Source organism: Microcaecilia unicolor, chromosome 12 (genome assembly GCF_901765095.1).
Source record: "Microcaecilia unicolor chromosome 12, aMicUni1.1, whole genome shotgun sequence".
In the NCBI taxonomy this organism is placed as follows: Eukaryota; Metazoa; Chordata; class Amphibia; order Gymnophiona; family Siphonopidae; genus Microcaecilia; species Microcaecilia unicolor.
Window position 1 is genome coordinate 77,540,786 of NC_044042.1, and position 18,879 is coordinate 77,559,664.

Consider the following 18,879-nt stretch of genomic DNA (forward strand, 5'->3'; position numbering starts at 1 on the left):
TCCTAAAGGACAAGTCCATAAACCGCTACTAAATGGACTTGGGAAAAATCCACAATTCCGGGAATAACATGTACAGAATGTTTGTACGTTTGGGAAGCTTGCCAGGTGCCCTTGGCCTGGATTGGCCGCTGTCGTGGACAGGATGCTGGGCTCGATAGACCCTTGGTCTTTTCCCAGTGTGGCATTACTTATGTACTTATGTACTTAGGTGTCTTTAAAGAAAAAGCAGACAAAAGATTGCAAATTAACACTGTCAACTGCTGAGCAAGATGTAAATAGGAACAACAAACAGTTTGAAATGTGAATGCCAGAAGCCTAAGAAATAAGATGGAGGCGTTAGAATATATTGCACTAAATAAAAAATTCTACGAGACCTGGTGCAAGGAGGATAACCAGTGGGACACTGTCATACCAGAGTACAAAATGATATCATAGTTATAGGGGTGGACTGAATTGGTAGAGGGGTAGCACTGTATGTTAAGGAGTGCTTTGAATCAAATAGACTGAAAATTCTGCAGGAAACAAAATACATCCATTTGTAAAGGGGAAAAGGATAGTGATAGGAGTGTATGACCGTCCACCTGGCCAGGATGAACAGACGGATGTAGAAATGTTATAAGAAATTAGGGTTAGGGAGGTAAAATTCCTTGACAAAATCAAGGACTGCTTTATGGAGCAGCTGGTACAGGAGCCAACAAAAGGAGGACAAATTCTAGACCTATTCCTTAGTGGAACGCAGGAGGTGCTGTGGCCACTTAATAACAGTGATCATAGTATGATCAGATTTGATATCGGCTTTGGAGTAAATACACACAGGAAATTCAATATGTTAGTATTTAACTTTCAAAAAGAAGAATAAGATAAAATGAGAAGAACAATGAATAAAATACTTAGAGGAGCAGCTGCGAAGGTCAAAAATTTACATCAAGCACGGATGCTGTTCAAAAATACCATCTTGGAAGCTCAGGCCAAATATATTCCATGCATTAAAAAAGGAGGAAGACCAAACAACAGCCGGCATGGTTAAAAAGTGAGGTGAAGGAAGTTATTAGAGCTAAAGAAAATCTTTCAGAAAACGGAAGGAGGATTCGACTGAAAATAATAAGATACAGCATAAGGAATGGCAAGTCAAATATAAAGCGCTGATAAGGAAGGTAAACAGGAACTTTGAAAAAAAGATTGCGTTGGAGGCATAAACACATTGTAAAAATGTATTTAGGTATATTAAAAGCAAAAAGCCAGCAAAAGAATCAGTTGGACTGCTAGATGACCAAGGGGTAAAAGGGGCACTCAGAGAAGACAAAGCCATAGCGGAGAAATTAAATGAATTCTTTGCTTCGGTCTTTACCGAGGAAAATTTGGGAGAGATACCGGTGCCAGAAACGGCATTCAAAGCTGACGAGTCAGAGAAATTGAATGAAATCTCTATAAACCTGGAAGATGTAATGGCACAATTTGACAGATTGAAGAGCAAACTGCCTGGACCGGACAACATTCATCCCAGAGTACTGATAGAATTGAAAAATGAACTTGCAGAACTAATTGTTAGTAATATGTAATTTATCTTTAAAATCAAGCATGGTACCAGAAGATTGGAGGGTGGCCAATGTAACGCCGCTTTTTTAAAAAAAGGTTCCAGAGGAGATCCAGGAAATTATAGACCGGTGAGCCTGACGTCGGTGACGTGTAAAATGGTAGAGACTATTATAAAGAACAAAATTACAGAGCATACTCAAAAGCATGGATTAATGAGACAAAGCCCACATGGAATCTTGCCTCACCAATCTATTACATTTGTTTGAAGGGGTGAACAAACATGTGGATAAAGGTGAGCTGGTCGATATATGTATCTGGATTTTCAAAAGGCATTTGACAAATTACCTCATGAAAGACTCCAGAGGAAACTGGAGAGTCATGGGATAGGAGGTAGTGTTCTATTGTGGATTAAAAACTGGTTAAAAGATAGAAAACAGAGTAGGGTTAAATGGTCAGTATTCTCAATGGAGAAGGGTAGATAGGGGGGGTTCCCCAGGGGTCTGTGCTGGGACTGCTGCTTTTTAACATATTTATAAATGATCTAGAGATGGGACCTTACAAAACTGGGAGACTGGGCATCCAAATGGCAGATGAAGTTTAATGTGAGCAAGTGCTAAGTGATGCTTGTGGAAAACAGGAACCTGTTTTTAGGAGTCACCGAACAGGAAAGGGATCTAGGTGTCACCATTGATGATATGTTGAAACCTTCTGCTCAATGTGTGGAGGTGGCTAAGAAAGCAAATAGAATGTTAGGTATTATTAGGAAAGGAATGGAAAACAAAAATGAGGATGTTATAATGCCTTTCTATCGCTCCATGGTGCGATCTGACCTTGAATACTGTGTGCAATTTTGGTCACCGCATATAAAAAAAAGATATAGTGGAATTAGAAAAGGTACAGAGAAGGGTGACGAAAATGATAAAAGGGATGGGACCACTTCCCTACCCTATGAGGAAAAGTAGAGCAGTTAGGGCTCTTCAGCTTGGAGAAAAGACAGTTGAGGGGAGATACGATAGAGATCTATAAAATAATGAGTGGAGTAGAACGGGTAGATGTGACTCATTGTTTACTCTTTCCAAAAATACTAGGATTAGGGAGCATGCAATGAAGCTACAAAGTAGTAAATTTAAAACAAATCAGAGAAAATATTTCTTCATTCAACGTGTAATTAAACTCTGGAATTCATTGGCAGAGAAAGTAGTAAAAGCAGTTAGCTTAGCAGGGTTTAAAAAAGGTTTGGATAGCTTCCTAAAAGAAAAGTCCATAAGCCATTATTAAAATGGACTTGGGGAAAATCCATTGCTTATTTCTAGGATAAGCAGCATAAAATGTATTGTATTGTTTTGGGATCTTGCTAACCTGGATTGGCCACTGTTGGAAACAGGATGCTGGGCTTGATGGACCTTCAGTCTGTCACAGTATGGCAATACTTAAGTTCTTATGTTCCTTCACTACACCCTCTCTGCTTGCTACAAGCCCTGGGTAATGACACTGTGACCACAGGCAAGATCACCTTCACACCTGGTCTCTCAGATTAGCTGACCAGCTAGGGCAGTAAGCTGTTAACATCAATAAATCTTTGCTTAAGACCATCTTTGAAGATCCTGTATCAAATCCAGAGTGACATCCCACTGTCAACGAATATTCAAATATCTGTTTTATGTGATTTCAGTAGGGGGGGGGGGGGGGAAGAGGAGCTTGTGAGAAATACCTGACAAATATACAACTGCAGGACCTACCTGGCTTAAGGTCATAGTGGATAATGGGTGGTTTGATTTCATTTAAATATTTTAACGCGTTGACTATCTGCATGATAATTGAGCGTGCCTCTTTCTCCGTCATTAGCTTGTGCTGTTTCAGGTAAAAATCCAGGTCATTCCCTTCACAGTACTCCAGCACCGTACAGAACCTGAAGGCAGAAACCAGCTCGTTACTTATCTCTGTGTTTGAGTACTTTAATAGTCCTTACTTGGCCCCTTTCTCTCTTTTCCTCATTTCTAGGTTATGCAGCCAATGCTTGGGTGATTTGTATTTATTATTTTATATGCAACAATCAAAAAAAAATCAAGGCATATTACAATAAAATTAATAATAATAATAGTAATCATAAGGCAGCCAAGGATAGAAAAAAAAGAAACAAAAAGGATAAAACTTTCTCTCTAGGTTAAATTTACATTACTTGCCTTTTTCAAATCAGTACTTTGAGAGTTAGAGTTCATGTGTAGCAGAAAGCTGCCTACTCGAAGGAGGGCTTATGATTTAAGTTGACAAATATGGCAAAAAGAGGAAGTGATTTGCTCAAAATCACAAGGCGTATCAGTGGGAGTAAGAGACTTTACCCTAGCTTTCTGGATTCCCAGCCTGCTGCTCTAACCACTAGGCCACTTCTCCATGCACAATCTACATTCCTTTCCCAGGGTATATACCATTCTTAGCAACTCTAAAATCTCTCCCATTTCTCTTCAGTGCCTTTTCCCACAAACTATCTATCACAGCTAGCTAGTTAGCAATTTGCATATAAACTTAAAGATTTTGGTAAGGCTATTTGCCACCTACTGTCATATTGTAATTCTAAGAGTAGGTGAGAGGCTGGGATCATGTACGAAAAGAAATAGTTCAAGAAAAAGATTAAAAATGAAAGAGGCTGGTGGCACCTTATAGACTAACCAGTTTGTTGAGTTATGAGCTTTCGAGGACAAGAATCCATTCTCATGAATCTTCAAAAGCTCAGGCCACAATGAATTGGTTAGACTGTAAGATGCCACCAGCTTCTATCTTTTTAGATACTCTGTACTGACACAGCTACTCCTCCTAAGGACCAAAACAACTGTAGAACACTTACGAGTCTGTGTCGAGTGAAAAGTAGTCGTAGAGCTTGACTATGCGCGGGTGATCCAGCTCTTTATGAATTCGGTACTCTCGACAGGCGTGTCTGAGGGAAAGGATAAAAAAAAAAAAAAAAGACAAAAACAGAACAAAAGCGTGAACAGATTTGGCAGAAAAAAAAAAAAGCTGAACACAGCTCCAGCAGAATTCTGAACTCCAAACACTAGCTCAGCTTGTGAAACCAGAGATGAAGGCATATACCTGTACAGTGGGAGACAGCCATAAGGGAGATCAAGGAAAGGGGAAACAAATGCTTCAAGGACTACAAATCATTGCATTAGATCTAGGCTGCAGCAAACTGTATCACTGTAATGAGTCAAGGGTATAGGAAATTGTCTCACTGAAGGAAGCAGAGATTTTGTAGACCTGGTGCTTTGCATAGTGTCACATTTAGTGGTAATATCAGCCTGCCTTCCACCTGTCCACTATTCACTGCAATGCAGAGGCTGTAATACAAGGGCTAGGCCATCAAGATACTACCCTGATTTCCTAATTCAGGTTGGTTCTGACCACTAGGAGGAAAAAGGATGGAGCAGGGCCAATGCAAGGATATTAACAGGCTTATTTTCGAAAGAGAAGGATACCCATCTTTCGGCACAAATCAGAAGATGGGCGTCCTTCTCACAGTGTCGTCCAAATCGGTATAATTGAAAACCGATTTTGGATGTCCCCAACTGCTTTCCGTCGCAGGAACAGCCAAAGTTCAAGGGGGCGTGTCGGAGGCGTAGCAAAGGCGGGACTTGGGCGTGCCTAACACATGGACGTCCTCGACCCATAATGGAAAAAAAAAAGGGTGTCCCTGATGAGCACTTGGACAACTTTACCTGGTTTTGTTATTCTTACGACCAAGCCACAAAAAGGTGCCCGAACTGACCAGATGACTACCAGAGAGAATCGGGGATGACCTCCTCTTACTCCCCCAGTGGTCACTAACCCCCTCCCACCCTCAAAAAAAAAAAAAAAAATCTTTAAAAATATTTTGTGCCAGCCTCAAATGTCATACTCAGGTCCATCACAGCAGTATGCAGGTCCCTGGAGCAGTTTTAGTGGGTGCAGTGCACTTCAGGCAGGCGAACTCAGGCCCATCCCCCCCCCCCCACCTGTTACACTTGTGGTGGTAAATGTGAGCCCTCCAAAACCCACTGTACCCACATCTCGGTGCCCCCCTTCACCCGTAAGGGCTATGGTAGTGCTGTACAGTTGCGGGTAGTAGGTTTGGGGGGCTCAGCACACAAGGTAAGGGAGTTATGTACCTGGGAGCAATTTATGAAGTCCACTGCAGTGCCCCCTAGGGTGCCCGGTTGGTGTCCTGGCATGTCAGGGGGACCAGTGCACTACGAATGCTGGCTCCTCCCACGACCAAAGGGCTTGCATTTGATCGTTTTTGAGATGGGTATCCTTAGTTTCCATTATCGCTGAAAATCAGAAATGACCAAGTCTAGGGACGACCATCTCTAAGGACGACCTAAATTTCAAGATTTGGGCGTCCCCGAATGTATTATCGAAACGAAAGATGGACGTCCATCTTGTTTTGATAATACGGGTTTCCCCGCCCCTCCATTTTGTGAGGACTTCGTCAACAAAACTTGGGCGTCCCTTTCGATTATGCCCCTCCACGTGCCCTAAGCAAACCTTCAGCCTTGCATCCCCTCTCAATTAAGTTTTAGAACCCGAAAGCCCCTCCTCTTCGCAAGATTTTGATAACTAAACTCAACAGTCATTAATCATCTCAACATCATCCTTCCCAGAATAATCCTGCAAAAATGCATGTCATAGACATCATACTTTTACATAATAAACTTGTAAGTTAGTAATATGTAACCTGTTGTTAAAATTGTCCATAGTACCTGGAAATTGGAGGGTGGCCAATGTGACACCGATTTTTTAAAAATGTTCCAGGGGTGATCCGGGAAATTACAGACCGGTAAGCCTGATGTCAGTGCCGGGCAAAATAGTGGAAACTATTATCCTATATAATAATTCTCACCTCCCACGTTCTAATGTGCCTGAGACCGTGGCTCCCTCGGAGGTGGTCTGCTAGGCAGCTTAGAATGCACTGACGTCAGTGATGTCACTGACAGCTGATTCCAAGGCAAGGGGAGGAGTAGGGAAACACGCGGAGTGTGTTTTCCTACTCCTCCCCCTGCCTGGGAAACAGCTGTCAGTGCCCCCCCCCCCCTTGGCGCAACACCCAAGCCCCTGCCCTGCAAAACTGCGAGCCAGGCAGGGGGAGAAGTAGGGAAACTCCTCCCCCTGCCTACCAATCAGCTCTCAGTGCCCCCCCCCCCCCTTGGCACAACACCCAAGCCCCTATGCCCCGGAGCAGCACCAAAGCCCCTACCCCCCCTCGACGCATCACCCAAGACCCTCCCCTGGCGCATCACCAAAGCCCCTACCCCCCCTCCTCTCAGGCACATCAACTCCCTCGCCACTCGCAGCCGCCAATACTAACGCTGTCCGGCCGCTGCTGCTTCTCCTGTGGAGCAGCAGCGGCCAGTACAAAAAGAAAAAAGCCAAAAAAAGATTTTTAACCTGAAACGCGGCTCCGTAGACAGCCATCTGTCGTCACTGCAGCCGCTCCTCCTCTCCCCTCCACGTCACTGCCCCTGCAGGAAGACCCCGGAGGAGCGCAGCGACGTCAGAGGGGAGAGGAGGAGCGGCTGCAGAGATGACAGCCAATGCCAGACGGCTGTCTATGGAGCCGTGTTTCAGGTTTAAAATATTTTTTTTGGCTTTTTTCTTTTTGTACCAGCTGCTGCTGCTCAACAGGAGACGCAGCAGCGGCCGCACAGCGTTAGTATTGGCGGCTGCGGGTAGCGAGGGGGTTGATGTGCCCGGGGGAGGGGGGGGGGTAGGGACTTGGGTGATGCGCCAAGGGGGGAGGGGAGGGTCGCTGGACATGGGTGGCTGGAGGGGGGCAGGGGGAGCGGAGGGTTGCTGAACATGGGTGGCTGCAGGGGAAGGGGAGGGTCGCTGGACATGGGTGGCTGCAGGGGGAGAGGAGGGTCGCTGGATATGGATGGCTGCGGGGGGGAGGCAGGGAAGAGGGAGGTGGGGAGGGGGTCCTGAGACCAGATGGGTGGCTGCAGAGGAGGGCAGGGGAGACAGAATGGACGCTGCAGGGGGTGCAGGGGAGAGAGGTGGGTCGCTGGACATGGGTGGCTACAGGGGGGGCAAGGGGAAAGGAGAGGAGGGCCATTGGACATGGGTGGCTGCAGGGGGGCAGGGGAGAGGAGGGCCGCTGGACATGGGTGGCTGCGGGGGAGCAGGGGAGAGAGGAGGGCCGCTGCACATGCGTGGCTGCACGGGGAGCAGGGGAGAGAGGAGGGCCGCTGCACATGCGTGGCTGCAGGGGCAGAGGAGGGTTGGTGGGGAGGGGGCCCTGAGACCAGATGGGTGGCTGCAGGGGGGGGGCAGGGGAGACAGGAGGGACGCTGCGGGGGGGGGGGGGGGGGGGATTACCTTGCTAGTGCCCATTTCATTGCCTACCGAAACGGGCCTTTTATACTAGTAAAGAATAAAATTACAGAACACATAGACAAACATGGTTTAATGGGACAGAGTCAGCATGGGTTCAGCCAAGGGAAGTCTTGCCTTACCAATTTGCTTCATTTATTTGAAGGCATGAATAAGCATGTGGATAAAGGTGAGACGATTGATGTAGAGTATCTAGACTTTCAGAAAGCCTTCCATAAAGTTCCTCATGAGAGACTCCTGAGAAAATTCAAGAGTCATGGGATAGAAGGCAGTGTTCTGGTGTGGATTAGGCATTGGTTATTGGCCTGAAAACAGAGGGTAGGGTTAAATGATCATTTATCTCAAAGGAGGAGGGTGAACAGTGGAGTGTCAAAGGGATCAGTACAGGGACCAGTGCTATTTAACATATTTATAAATGATATGGAAATTGGAATGATGAGTGAGGTGATTACATTTGCAGATGACACAAAACTATTCAAGGTTGTTAAAAGATGTGCAGACTGTGAAATATTTTAGGAAGACCTTAGGAAACTGGAAGACTGGGCATTCAAATGGTAGATGAAATTTAATGTGGACAAACGCAAGGTGATGTACATTGGAAAGAATAATCCGAATCATAGTTACCTGATGCTAGGGTCCAGCTTGGGGGTCAATGCTCAAGAAAAATCTGGGTGTCGTCGTAGATAATATACTGAAACCTTCTGCTCACTGTGCGGTGGTGGCCAAAAAAGCAAACAGGATGCTAGGAATTATTAGGGAAGGGATGGTGAATAAGACCGAAAAAACTATAATGCTTTTGTATCACTCCATGGTGCATCTGCACCTTGACAATTGCATTCAGTTCTGGTCGCCATATCTCAAAAAAGATGTAGTGGAATTAGAAAAGGTTCAAAGAAGAGCAACAAAAATGATAAAGGAAATGGAACTCCTCTCGTATGAGGAAAGGCTAAAGAGGTTAGGGCTCTTCATCTTGGAAAAGACATGGATGAGAGGAGATAAGATTGAGGTCTATAAAATCTTGAGTGGTGTAGAACGAGTAGAAGCTAATCGATTTTTCACTCATTCCAAAAGTACAAAGACTAGGGGACACAAGGAAGTTACAAGGAAATACTTTCAAAACAAATAGGAGAAAATATTTTTTCACTCAACGAATAGTTAAGCTCTGGAACTCTTTGCCGGAGGATGTGGTAACAGCGGTTAGCAAATCCGGGTTTAAAAAGGTTTGGACAAATTCCTGGAGAAAAAGTCCATAGGCTGCTATTGAGGCAGACATGGGAAGTAACTGTTTGCCCTGGGATTTGTAGTATGGAATGTTGCCATGATTTGGGTTTCTGCCAGGTGCTTGTGACCTGGCTTGGCCACTGTTTGGAAAACAGGATACTGGGCTAGATGGACTATTGGTCTGACCCTGTATGGCTACACTTACGTACTCTTATGAAAACGGTAATGGAATTCAAAACATGCGTGGGATAAACACAAACGAATCCTGTTTAGAGGGAATGGTTCCACAGAATCTTAGCGGAGATTGGGTGGCGATGCCGGTAATTGGGAAGCAAAACCGTTGCTGGATAGACTTCTACAGTCTACGCCCTGATTGAAACTGAATAGATATGGAAAGTTCAAGAACAGTGCTGGGCAGACTTTTACGGTCTGTGCCCTGAGAAAAGCAAGGACAAATCAAACTCAGGTATACATATAAAGTATCACATACCATGCAAAAATGAGTTTATTTTGTTGAGCAGACTGGATGGACCATACAGGTCTTTATCTGGGAGGCGGGGCTGGTGGTTGGGAGGCAGGGATAGTGCTGGGCAGACTTATAGGGTAGGGTATACACAAAAAGTAGCACATATGAGTTTGTCTTGGGCAGACTGGATGAACTGTGCAGGTCTTTTTCTGCCGTCATCTACAATGTTACTATGTTATTTACTATGTTACTATAGTAAACAGCCTACTGCAACCCCCACAACAGAACCAGCCTGCCCAGTCTAAACTGAACTGCAACGATTTTGCTGCATACTTTGCCAACAAAATTAAAAGTCTCCGCTAGGATTTACAGGCAATTCCCACCCAGTCCTCAACCAGTCAACCAGGGGTGCACAAACTTGCTCCCTCCTGACAGAGATAGATGGGGCACTTTTAACCCAATGACAGAGATAGATGGGGCACTTTTAACCCAATGACAGAGGAGAGCCTTGACAAACTCCTAAGAGACTTTCGACCAACTACCTGTTCCCTTGACCCCTGCCCATCAAAGGTAGTGCAGCAGGCAAGTATGGGCCTTATAGAAGGTGCCACAAAAATTGTGAACAGCTCTCTTTCTAATGGGCAACTACCAACAGTATTAAAAAGGGCAGTGGTTTGCCCTTTGTTAAAGAAAAACAACCTTGATCAAGACAAACTTGAAAGTTATAGGCCAGTATCCAACATCCCATTTCTAGGGAAACTCATACAACAAACAGCCTGGGTTAACTTAATGACTGGCTACAAGAGAGAAACTGGCTAGATCCATGTCAATCTGGATTCAGACCCGGTTATGGAACAGAAACGGTCCTCGTACCCCTACTAGATGATCTTCACAGAAACCGAGACAAGGGATTCGCCTCAATGTTAGTACTGCTAGATTTCTCACCAGCTTTTGACACTGTGGATCATGATATCATGCTAGAACGACTGACAGAAACAGGTATCAATTGAACAGTACTTGCCTGGTTCAGATCCTATCTATCAGACAGGCAACAATCCATAATGTTTGGCAGCAACTCATCACCACCATGGAACTGACCTGTGGGGTACCACAAGGATCGATACTGTCACCTATTCTGTTCAATATCTACCTCAAGCCACTAGCTGAGCTGATTCGGTCAATGGACACTCAGTTATAAATCTATGCGGATGATGTGCAGCTACTCATACCCATTGAACCTGACTTACCTACAGCCTTGAATAAACTGTCTAACATCAATTCAAGAATGGGCTAAACACAACAAACTTTGCCCGAACCCAAGTAAAACAGAGCTTCTCTGGGTCCTAACACAAGTGGATACATACCTGACATCAAAATCCATTTTGGGAAGTACGAACTTCCCCTCAAATCACAAGTCAGGAACCTTGGAATACAGTTAGATTCAACACTTACTCTGATTCCCCAAATCCAAGCAACCTTCAAGAGCTGCTTCTACTATCTGCGACAGCTATGCCGCCTCTCTACTTAAATCGGGAAGGTAAATCTTATCCCAGTTGTGCATGCCATGGTAACATCAAGACTGGACTACTGCAATGCACCATACAATGGTCTGACTAGAAAGGGCCTGCATCAGCTCCAGCTGATTCAGAATGCAGCAGCAAGACTCACAGAAGGCTGCAAGTGATGTGACCACATCACACCATTTTTACAAAATCTTCACTGTCTAACAGTACAATACAGGGCTAAATTTAAAACTCTATGTCTGATCTTCAAGGCCCTGAAAGGAAATGGCCGAATACCTGAAAAATAGGATGATCCTCCACACACCGTCAAGGACACTAAGGTCCTCTCAAGGACTACTGCTAACCACACCCTCTCCAAACGACATTACACGATGTGATACCCGCAAGCGAGCCTTCTTTGGAGTAGCCCCCACAATCTGGAATGCGCTGCCTGAAAGGCTCTGCTTAATACAAGACTATCTACTTCAGGAAGCAGACCGAAAGCTTGGCTCTTCAACCAGGCCTTTAATGGAAGAAGTAACTAACTTGTTAGTCTCACTCACACACACAAGGAGTGACTCGGGCTGCATATAGTGGAGCAGGACATGTTTATCCACTCCTACCCTAGCTGAGATAATATTTAACCATCTCTCTGACCTCATGTGCAACTTTCTTTAAATCAGTCACCTTACTTTCTAACTATTCTTACTCTCTTACCTATCTATATGTTACATCTTTGCTTTACCCTTCACTTTCAATTAAAATGCTCTATTATGTATTGTGTTGACATTGTAAGTAGTATAATAAGCCATACTTTATATTGTTATTTGAAAGATTTTCTGGTGTAATTGCCTGTTGCTCATGTTTGATCTATTCTTACTGAACACCGCCTTGAGTGAATTCCTTCAAAAAGGCAGTAAATAAATCCTAATAAATAAATATCTCCAAAGAAGATTATATACACATATATACATATCCAAGGAAACAATCAACAGAATAAATCTGCTCTCCTAAGCAATTGCTCTCAAAGCAACATAAAGATGTCCCAATACAGTTTGAAGAAAATGTTTTTTTTATAAAAAGAGACCCCCTCAGTTTTACTAGATGGCACCCGGCACCCGATGTGCTCTAATATACTTAGCAATTATAAGACCCACCAGTCTTACCCACTACAGCAATATCATTGCCATTATACATTCATAACATCACAGGGCATGTCCACTCTAATTCTTTATCACAAATTGCATGAAAATAGTGAGACAGTAATGTCGGTGCTCAAGTGTCCTCTATAAACAAAATCGCTGAACGAAGTTATCTTAAATGCAGCCAAATAGTTCCACAGACTAAATTAACAGCTTTCGCATTTGTCTGCTGTTTAAACAAAATTCTACACCAATGCTGTCATAAATGGGGGGGGGGGGGGGGGGGATTGGCAGAGGTGGAGGAGATTATATCTGAATTCAAGAAAAAATGGGACAAGCACAGATGATCTCTAAGGGAGAGGAAGGGATTGTAGAGCTTAGTAGTGGTATGGATGGATAGAATGTATGGTCTTTATCTGCCATCATTTTCCAAAGATCTATGTCTGAGAAGAAGTATTTTAAAAATCCACAAAACTGAAAACATATTTTCTCAGTCTGAGGGCCACATAGTTCTGGGGAGCCCTGTTCAGCCCCACTAACTCCCCCCCCCCTGATATTTTTCCCAGGTGGCCCAGTAACCTTCTCCATGCCCCCTATCCCTGGATACAGTGGATCTCCAGCCCCCTAGCCCCTCCCCCACAGCAAAAAGAAATCCCTGGTGGCCCAGTGGCCAACCCTACCCCCACCTACCCTGGTGGGAGCCACTAGGGGCTCAACAACTGGGAAGTCCGGGAGTCCCACGGACCTCCATCTCCTGTGTTTGACAGGTCTGGGCTTTTGACAGCCCGGACCTGTCAAACAAGTGCGGGAAGATTGTGCTCAGGCACAATCCTCCCGCACTTTACCCCTATGATCAGAACTAATGGCGTGCCTAAATTTGCATGCTATTAGCTCTGATCATAGGGGCGTTCTAGCCCCGTACTGTTCCAGCGCTATTTTTAGAGCGCTGTTTGGAACAGCGCAGGGCTTCTGATCATCGGCACCCATGTTAGCAAACCTCCATTCCACTTTTGTAAAGGAAATCTCCAGAGCAGCTATATAGTCTTTCATTCACACATTCATGGCCCACTGCTGTACGCACACACTTAAGTCTACTGACTCTTCCTTTGGAGATGCTGCTTTCCAAGGCTTCCTAGATGCTTCAGCCTCCCAGCACTACAACCTGGACTATACACTGCCTTTGACCAACTAAGGATCAAACTTGGATTGACCCTATGCACAAATCTCAGCTCTTTAGTCACCTAGGGGACAATTTTGAAAATGTGGCCGAAATATTTAGGTGGTAGGTTGCTGCGCCTATGTGGAAATTGTATAGCAGCAATCTTTGCAGAAGAGCTCCGTGACCAGAACCTCCCCCCCTCCGGTGCAAAGAAGTTTGCATCGTGCTTTCCAGCCGCTGATGCCGGCACTCCTCACACCAGGGGAGTTTGTGCTGAAGAGCTTTTTGATTGGTGCGGTTTGGCTTGCCAGCCATTCAAGGTACTGCAGTTAGGGAGGGGGGGGGGGGGTCCCGATCCCAAGCTATACTGCTGCTGAGCGTACATAATCACATCCACTGCAATAAAAAAAAACAAAACAAAACGCTAAACCTTTCTATTCTTATTAATCAAGGCTCAACTTATATTTTGCTTACTTGTGATAGTTTTCTTTTTTCTCATCCCGCCAGTTTTTATTTAACTGGTGAATTTTCACAGCTACGTATCTCTGCTCTGTTAAGTCAAACGCCTGCAAGGGAAAAGAAAAAAAAAAACAAGAAAGGAAAATATAACAGACAGTCAAAACTGGCATTATAGACTTGAATTGCAAGAGAACATTTACTTCCTTAAGAGACATTGCTCACAGCTCCAAGTAAATTTAAGAGCATAAGAACTGCCATAACGACTCAGACCAAAGGTCCATCAAACTCAGTATACTATTTCCAACAGTAGCCAATCCAGGTCACAAACACCTGGCAGGATCCCAAAAACTACATAGTTGCCATGCTACTTCCTCCAGGGACAGACAGTGGCTTTCCCCCAGGTCAACCTTAATAACCATTGATGGACTATTCTTCCATCATGAAGTCCTGCAGGTCTCACAACGCTGCTCTTCTTTTGACTAGAATTGTGGTCTTCTTAGTCACTGACCAGCATGTCTTCCTTGGCTATGGGAAACTTTTTCTGCTGTCTCAAAGGCAACTGGTATAATCTAGCCATAGCTCTGCTGATCCTAAGACTAGCATCAGGGGTCTGCCACTCAGCATCAACCATCTCTGCAAGATCTTTGTGCTCTGGAAAAAAGTCCTAGCCGACATCTGCACCCTAGCCAGAAGCAGATCTCCTTCCTTAGTCAGTGGAGCCTGCTCTTCTGACAAGCTGAGGGCATCCAGCCCCTGAGCAATTAGATAAGGCAGTTCAGGTTTCCACAAGATGTTGATTGTGGATGGATCTTCCACCAGAGGGATGCCTCCACCTCCTGAAGGTCTTCCCCCTCCATGGCTCATACCTGTCCGGAATGTCCTCCCTAGCGAACTTGGAGCCATGGATCTCACTGACCCCAAGTCCTCGAGATCTTTTTTGCTAGCTAAGTATTACTTTAAGGCCACTGAGGGCCCTTCCACCTCCCAGGCTCCAGAGATATCTACCTGCATTGGCAGCAGCAAACCTTCCTTTAAGCAAAAGACCTGATGAAGAAGCAGGACAAACACAGAGCAAAATGGAGACTCTGATGTCCCTGAATCCAGCAGGGTGATTACGGGAGGCTCTTCAGATAAATGCTGTGTTGATGCAATGATATCTAATCTAAAATGGCTGAAGTTCCTGCCAAAAGCAGTACTTGCTGCACGCTGCAAACATATTTGCAGATATCTGTCACGTCTCCTCTAAATCGCTTTTTCTATATGTACAAAAAAGCTTCTCAACATTTCAAGAAAAGAATGGATTGAGATGTTTTCTCTTTATCTAGTTAATTGTTTGCACATTGTGCACTGGTTACAATTTTCACTGGATACATTTTAAGGAAACCCTATGAAAGATCAAATCATATCACTCTTAAAAACAACTAAAGCACTGTTAGTAACGTTGCATAGTGGACATATGGTTCTGAGCAGGGGCGCAGCCAGACTTCAGCGGGAGGGGGATCCAGAGTCAGATCCCCCCCCCCCGGCACCGCAGCCACCACCACCAACTTTGACCCCCCCCCCCCCCCCCGCCGATGACCCTTTCGACCCCCCCTCTCGCCGTCACCTACCTTTGCTGGCGGGGGACCCCAATGCCCGCCAGCTGAGGTCCTCTTCTTCCTTCGTTCTGTTTCTGAGTCTGACGTCCTGCACGTACAACGTGCAGGACGTCAGACTCAGAAACAGAACGAAGGAAGAAGAGGACCTCGGCTGGCGGGGGTTGGGGTCCCCCGCCAGCAAAGGTAGGCGACGGCGGGTTGACGGCGGGAGAGGGGGGTCGAGAGGGTTGTCGGCAGGGGGGTCCAGGGCCAAATGTACGGGGGCCAAGGCCCCCATAGCCCCACGTAGCTACGCCTCTGGTTCTGAGGGCTCCCTCTATTTCACAATGGTGCTCATTTTCAAAGCATATAGACTTACAAAGTTACATAGGAACCTATCTAACTTTGTAAATCTATGTGCTTTGAAAACGCGCCTCAATATTTTTATTTTCACAGTTAAATTGTCTGCTCAGGGCTAACTGATCATTTTCAGTGGCACATAACCAGTTAGTGCCACTGCAAATTACTGGTTAGTGCTTAAAGCAAAACTGGCTATTTTGGAGACAGAGTTGGCACTTGGCCCCTTCAGTGCCGATATTCAGTACTTAACCAGCCAAAGTCACCATATAAATAGGACCGCATAAAAGTCAGACCTTTCTTTAGCAATAACCCATAGCTGGTAAGAGCTAAACGGCAGAATTAACCGGTTATGGTGTAGTTGGCTCTGGAAATTCAATGCCGGAGCCTGGAGATGGCCTGGCACTGATTTTCTGGGCATAATGCCAGCAGCGGTCAGCAACACACTGATTGCCGCCAGCTGAATATCAACCCCACAGTTTATTTGTTCAATATATTAAGTTGACAAGAAGCTTTTTTTTTGCAGTGCATTGCATTAATATTTGGCATATATTTACAATGGATTCTACTGTGTGGTGATATTGATTATCCAGTAATATTGTAATATTTTTCTGGTTGTGAGCAGAAACTTTCAGCATATTATCCATGATGCCTAGATTCTTTTCCTGGTTGATGACTCTCAACCTGGAACCTAGCATCATATAGCTAGAATTTGGGTTATTCTTTCCTATGAGCGCCTTTTATGAAGCTGTGGCAAAAGGGGGCCTGCGCTGGGATTGACACATGTTTTTTTGACACGCTCCGAGGCCCCCTTTTACTACAGCAGGTCTTTGTTTTTGTTTTCCCCAGAAAATGGCTGTGCACTTGCTGTGTGGTCATTTGGGGGGGGGGGGGGGGGGAGCACTTACCGCCACCCATTGAGGTGGAAGTAACAGCTCCCATGCTAACCACCTTGCACTTGTCCATATTACTTGTCATTGATGCTCACTCTTCCAGTCTCACAATATCCTCCTGCAATTTCTCATAATCCACATGCAGTTTAACAACTTTGAATAATGTTGTGTCATCTGCAAATCTGAGCACTTTCACATTCAGATCATTTATTTTTAAATATTATCAAGTCAGATGCTTAATAACAGTGTCTTAACGTGTTAACCCTCTCTATTCCTCAACTCCTTCAACCAGAGTGTTAATTGCCATGAAATTACTTGGCAGACCAAGCTGGTTGAAAATGCAAAATCCTAATACAATGCAATCCGGAACACATGCAAGGATTAAACCTACAAATGTATGCTAAATTTGGTGCTTGATGAAGTAGAATTTGCAAGAACTAAAATACTTATTAAATGGTTTTGAAACATGTGTTGGCTTACCTTATATACTTCGCTAAAACCCCCTCTCCCGAGAAGATGCAGCAACAGATACCTGTCGTTTAGCGTCGGATGGTCTTTGAATCTGAAGAGGGGAAATAACACCCAAATCAACTGCAGACCCTTACTAAACACACTCCTCAATGTTGCAAGTAGCTGTGATGTTTTCCTCAGTCTCCCATGATACAATGTACTTTAAATATACTGCAAACTGAGCACTTACTGTGAATTATCTTCATTGTGTATCCTTTTCAGTTCTCGAATATGAAGATTCCTAACCCTCTCCAGCCGTTCCAGTTCTGCTTGTATCTCCGCTTCTTCCTGTAAATGAAAGCGAAAGAAAACTTCAATGTTCAAAGCACAAGTACATTTTGTTTCAACAATTTTTATTGATGATTCATCAATGTAATCAACACGTTCAATATACAACCAAAAGAAAAATTGTTAACATATCCTTCTGCATATGAAAGAAATAATGATGGCATCATCAAAATTTTTAACATTTCTTCCCTCCCCTCACTCAGACTCGAACCCCATCCCTCCCTCTCACTTTATTATCTCAGTTCTTCATCGAAGTGCATAAACATATGAACCCTGTTTACAAAATGGTCCCATACAACAACCACGAAGGTCAATGTGCAGTGTAACTATACATGCCCTGCGTCCTATTTGTAGAATCATGAGCACAGGTCAGCAACCCAGCACAGGTCAAAAAGGGCAGAGGCTGACAAGCCGGTGCAACTCTGGAATCTATCAGAGATTGAGAAGCCTGTAATTTATTAAAGAACATGAGCCTGTGTAAACTCAGGAATTCATGATCTATAATGATACCCTTACGGGCAAGCTGGCGTGGGAAAGGTGCAATTATGGATGGACAGAATAAGTACATAAGTAATGCCATATTGGGAAAAGACCAAGGGTCCATCGAGCCCAGCATCTTGTCCACGACAGCGGCCAATCCAGGCCAAGTGCACCTGGCAAGCTTCCCAAACGTACAAACATTCTATACATGTTATTCCTGAGATTTTGGATTTTTCCAAGTCCGTTTAGTAGCGGTTTATGGACTTGTCCTTTAGGAAACCGTCCAACCTATTTTTAAACTCTGCTAAGCTAACCGCCTTCACCACATTTTCCGGCAATGAATTCCAGAGTTTAATTACACGTTGGGTGACGAAAACTTTTATCCGATTTGTTTTAAATTTACTACACTGTAGTTTAATCGCATGCCCCCTAGTCCTAGTATTTTTGGAAAGCATGAACAGACGCTTCACATCCACCTGTTCCACTCCACTCATTTTTTTATATACCTCTATCATGTCTCCCCTCAGCCGTCTCTTCTCCAAGCTGAATAGCCCTAGCCTCCTTAGTCTTTCTTCATAGGGAAGTCGTCCCATCCCCGCTATCATTTTAGTCACCCTTCGCTGCACCTTTTCCAAATCTGCTATATCTTTCTTGAGATGCAGCGACCAGAATTGAATGTGAATGTGATTTAGCAACTTAAGGGAAAATAGATGATGAGAACAGAGAACAGAATGATCTCTGAGGAAGATAAGTTCTGAAGTAATGTGAATCATTGCTTAACACAAAAGGTATATAAACAATTGAACCAGAGAAATTACGTTGGAGAGACAGTGGCAGACCACATGTTTGTGTCCCCTGCTCTCCACATGAGAAACTAGCATTTGTAATTGTAACTTTCTCTTGGTTACGTAATTAAAGAATTGCTG

At 44.5% G+C, this 18,879-nt stretch overlaps 1 protein-coding gene across 4 annotated transcripts in view; it reads right to left on the reverse strand.

Moving 5' to 3' along the window:
- The window catches only part of TLK2 (tousled like kinase 2), a 109,176-nt gene that overhangs the window by 26,368 nt on the left and 63,929 nt on the right, over window positions 1-18,879 (reverse strand). For all 4 annotated transcript variants that reach the window (XM_030220689.1, XM_030220690.1, XM_030220688.1 and 1 more), the window contains 5 exons: window positions 17,376-17,473; window positions 17,156-17,237; window positions 13,864-13,955; window positions 4,379-4,468; window positions 3,276-3,445 (listed from right to left, as the gene is read on the reverse strand). In XM_030220689.1, coding sequence (XP_030076549.1) covers window positions 3,276-3,445; window positions 4,379-4,468; window positions 13,864-13,955; window positions 17,156-17,237; window positions 17,376-17,473 — 532 coding nt within the window. The remainder of the gene's footprint in view (window positions 1-3,275; window positions 3,446-4,378; window positions 4,469-13,863; window positions 13,956-17,155; window positions 17,238-17,375; window positions 17,474-18,879) is intronic.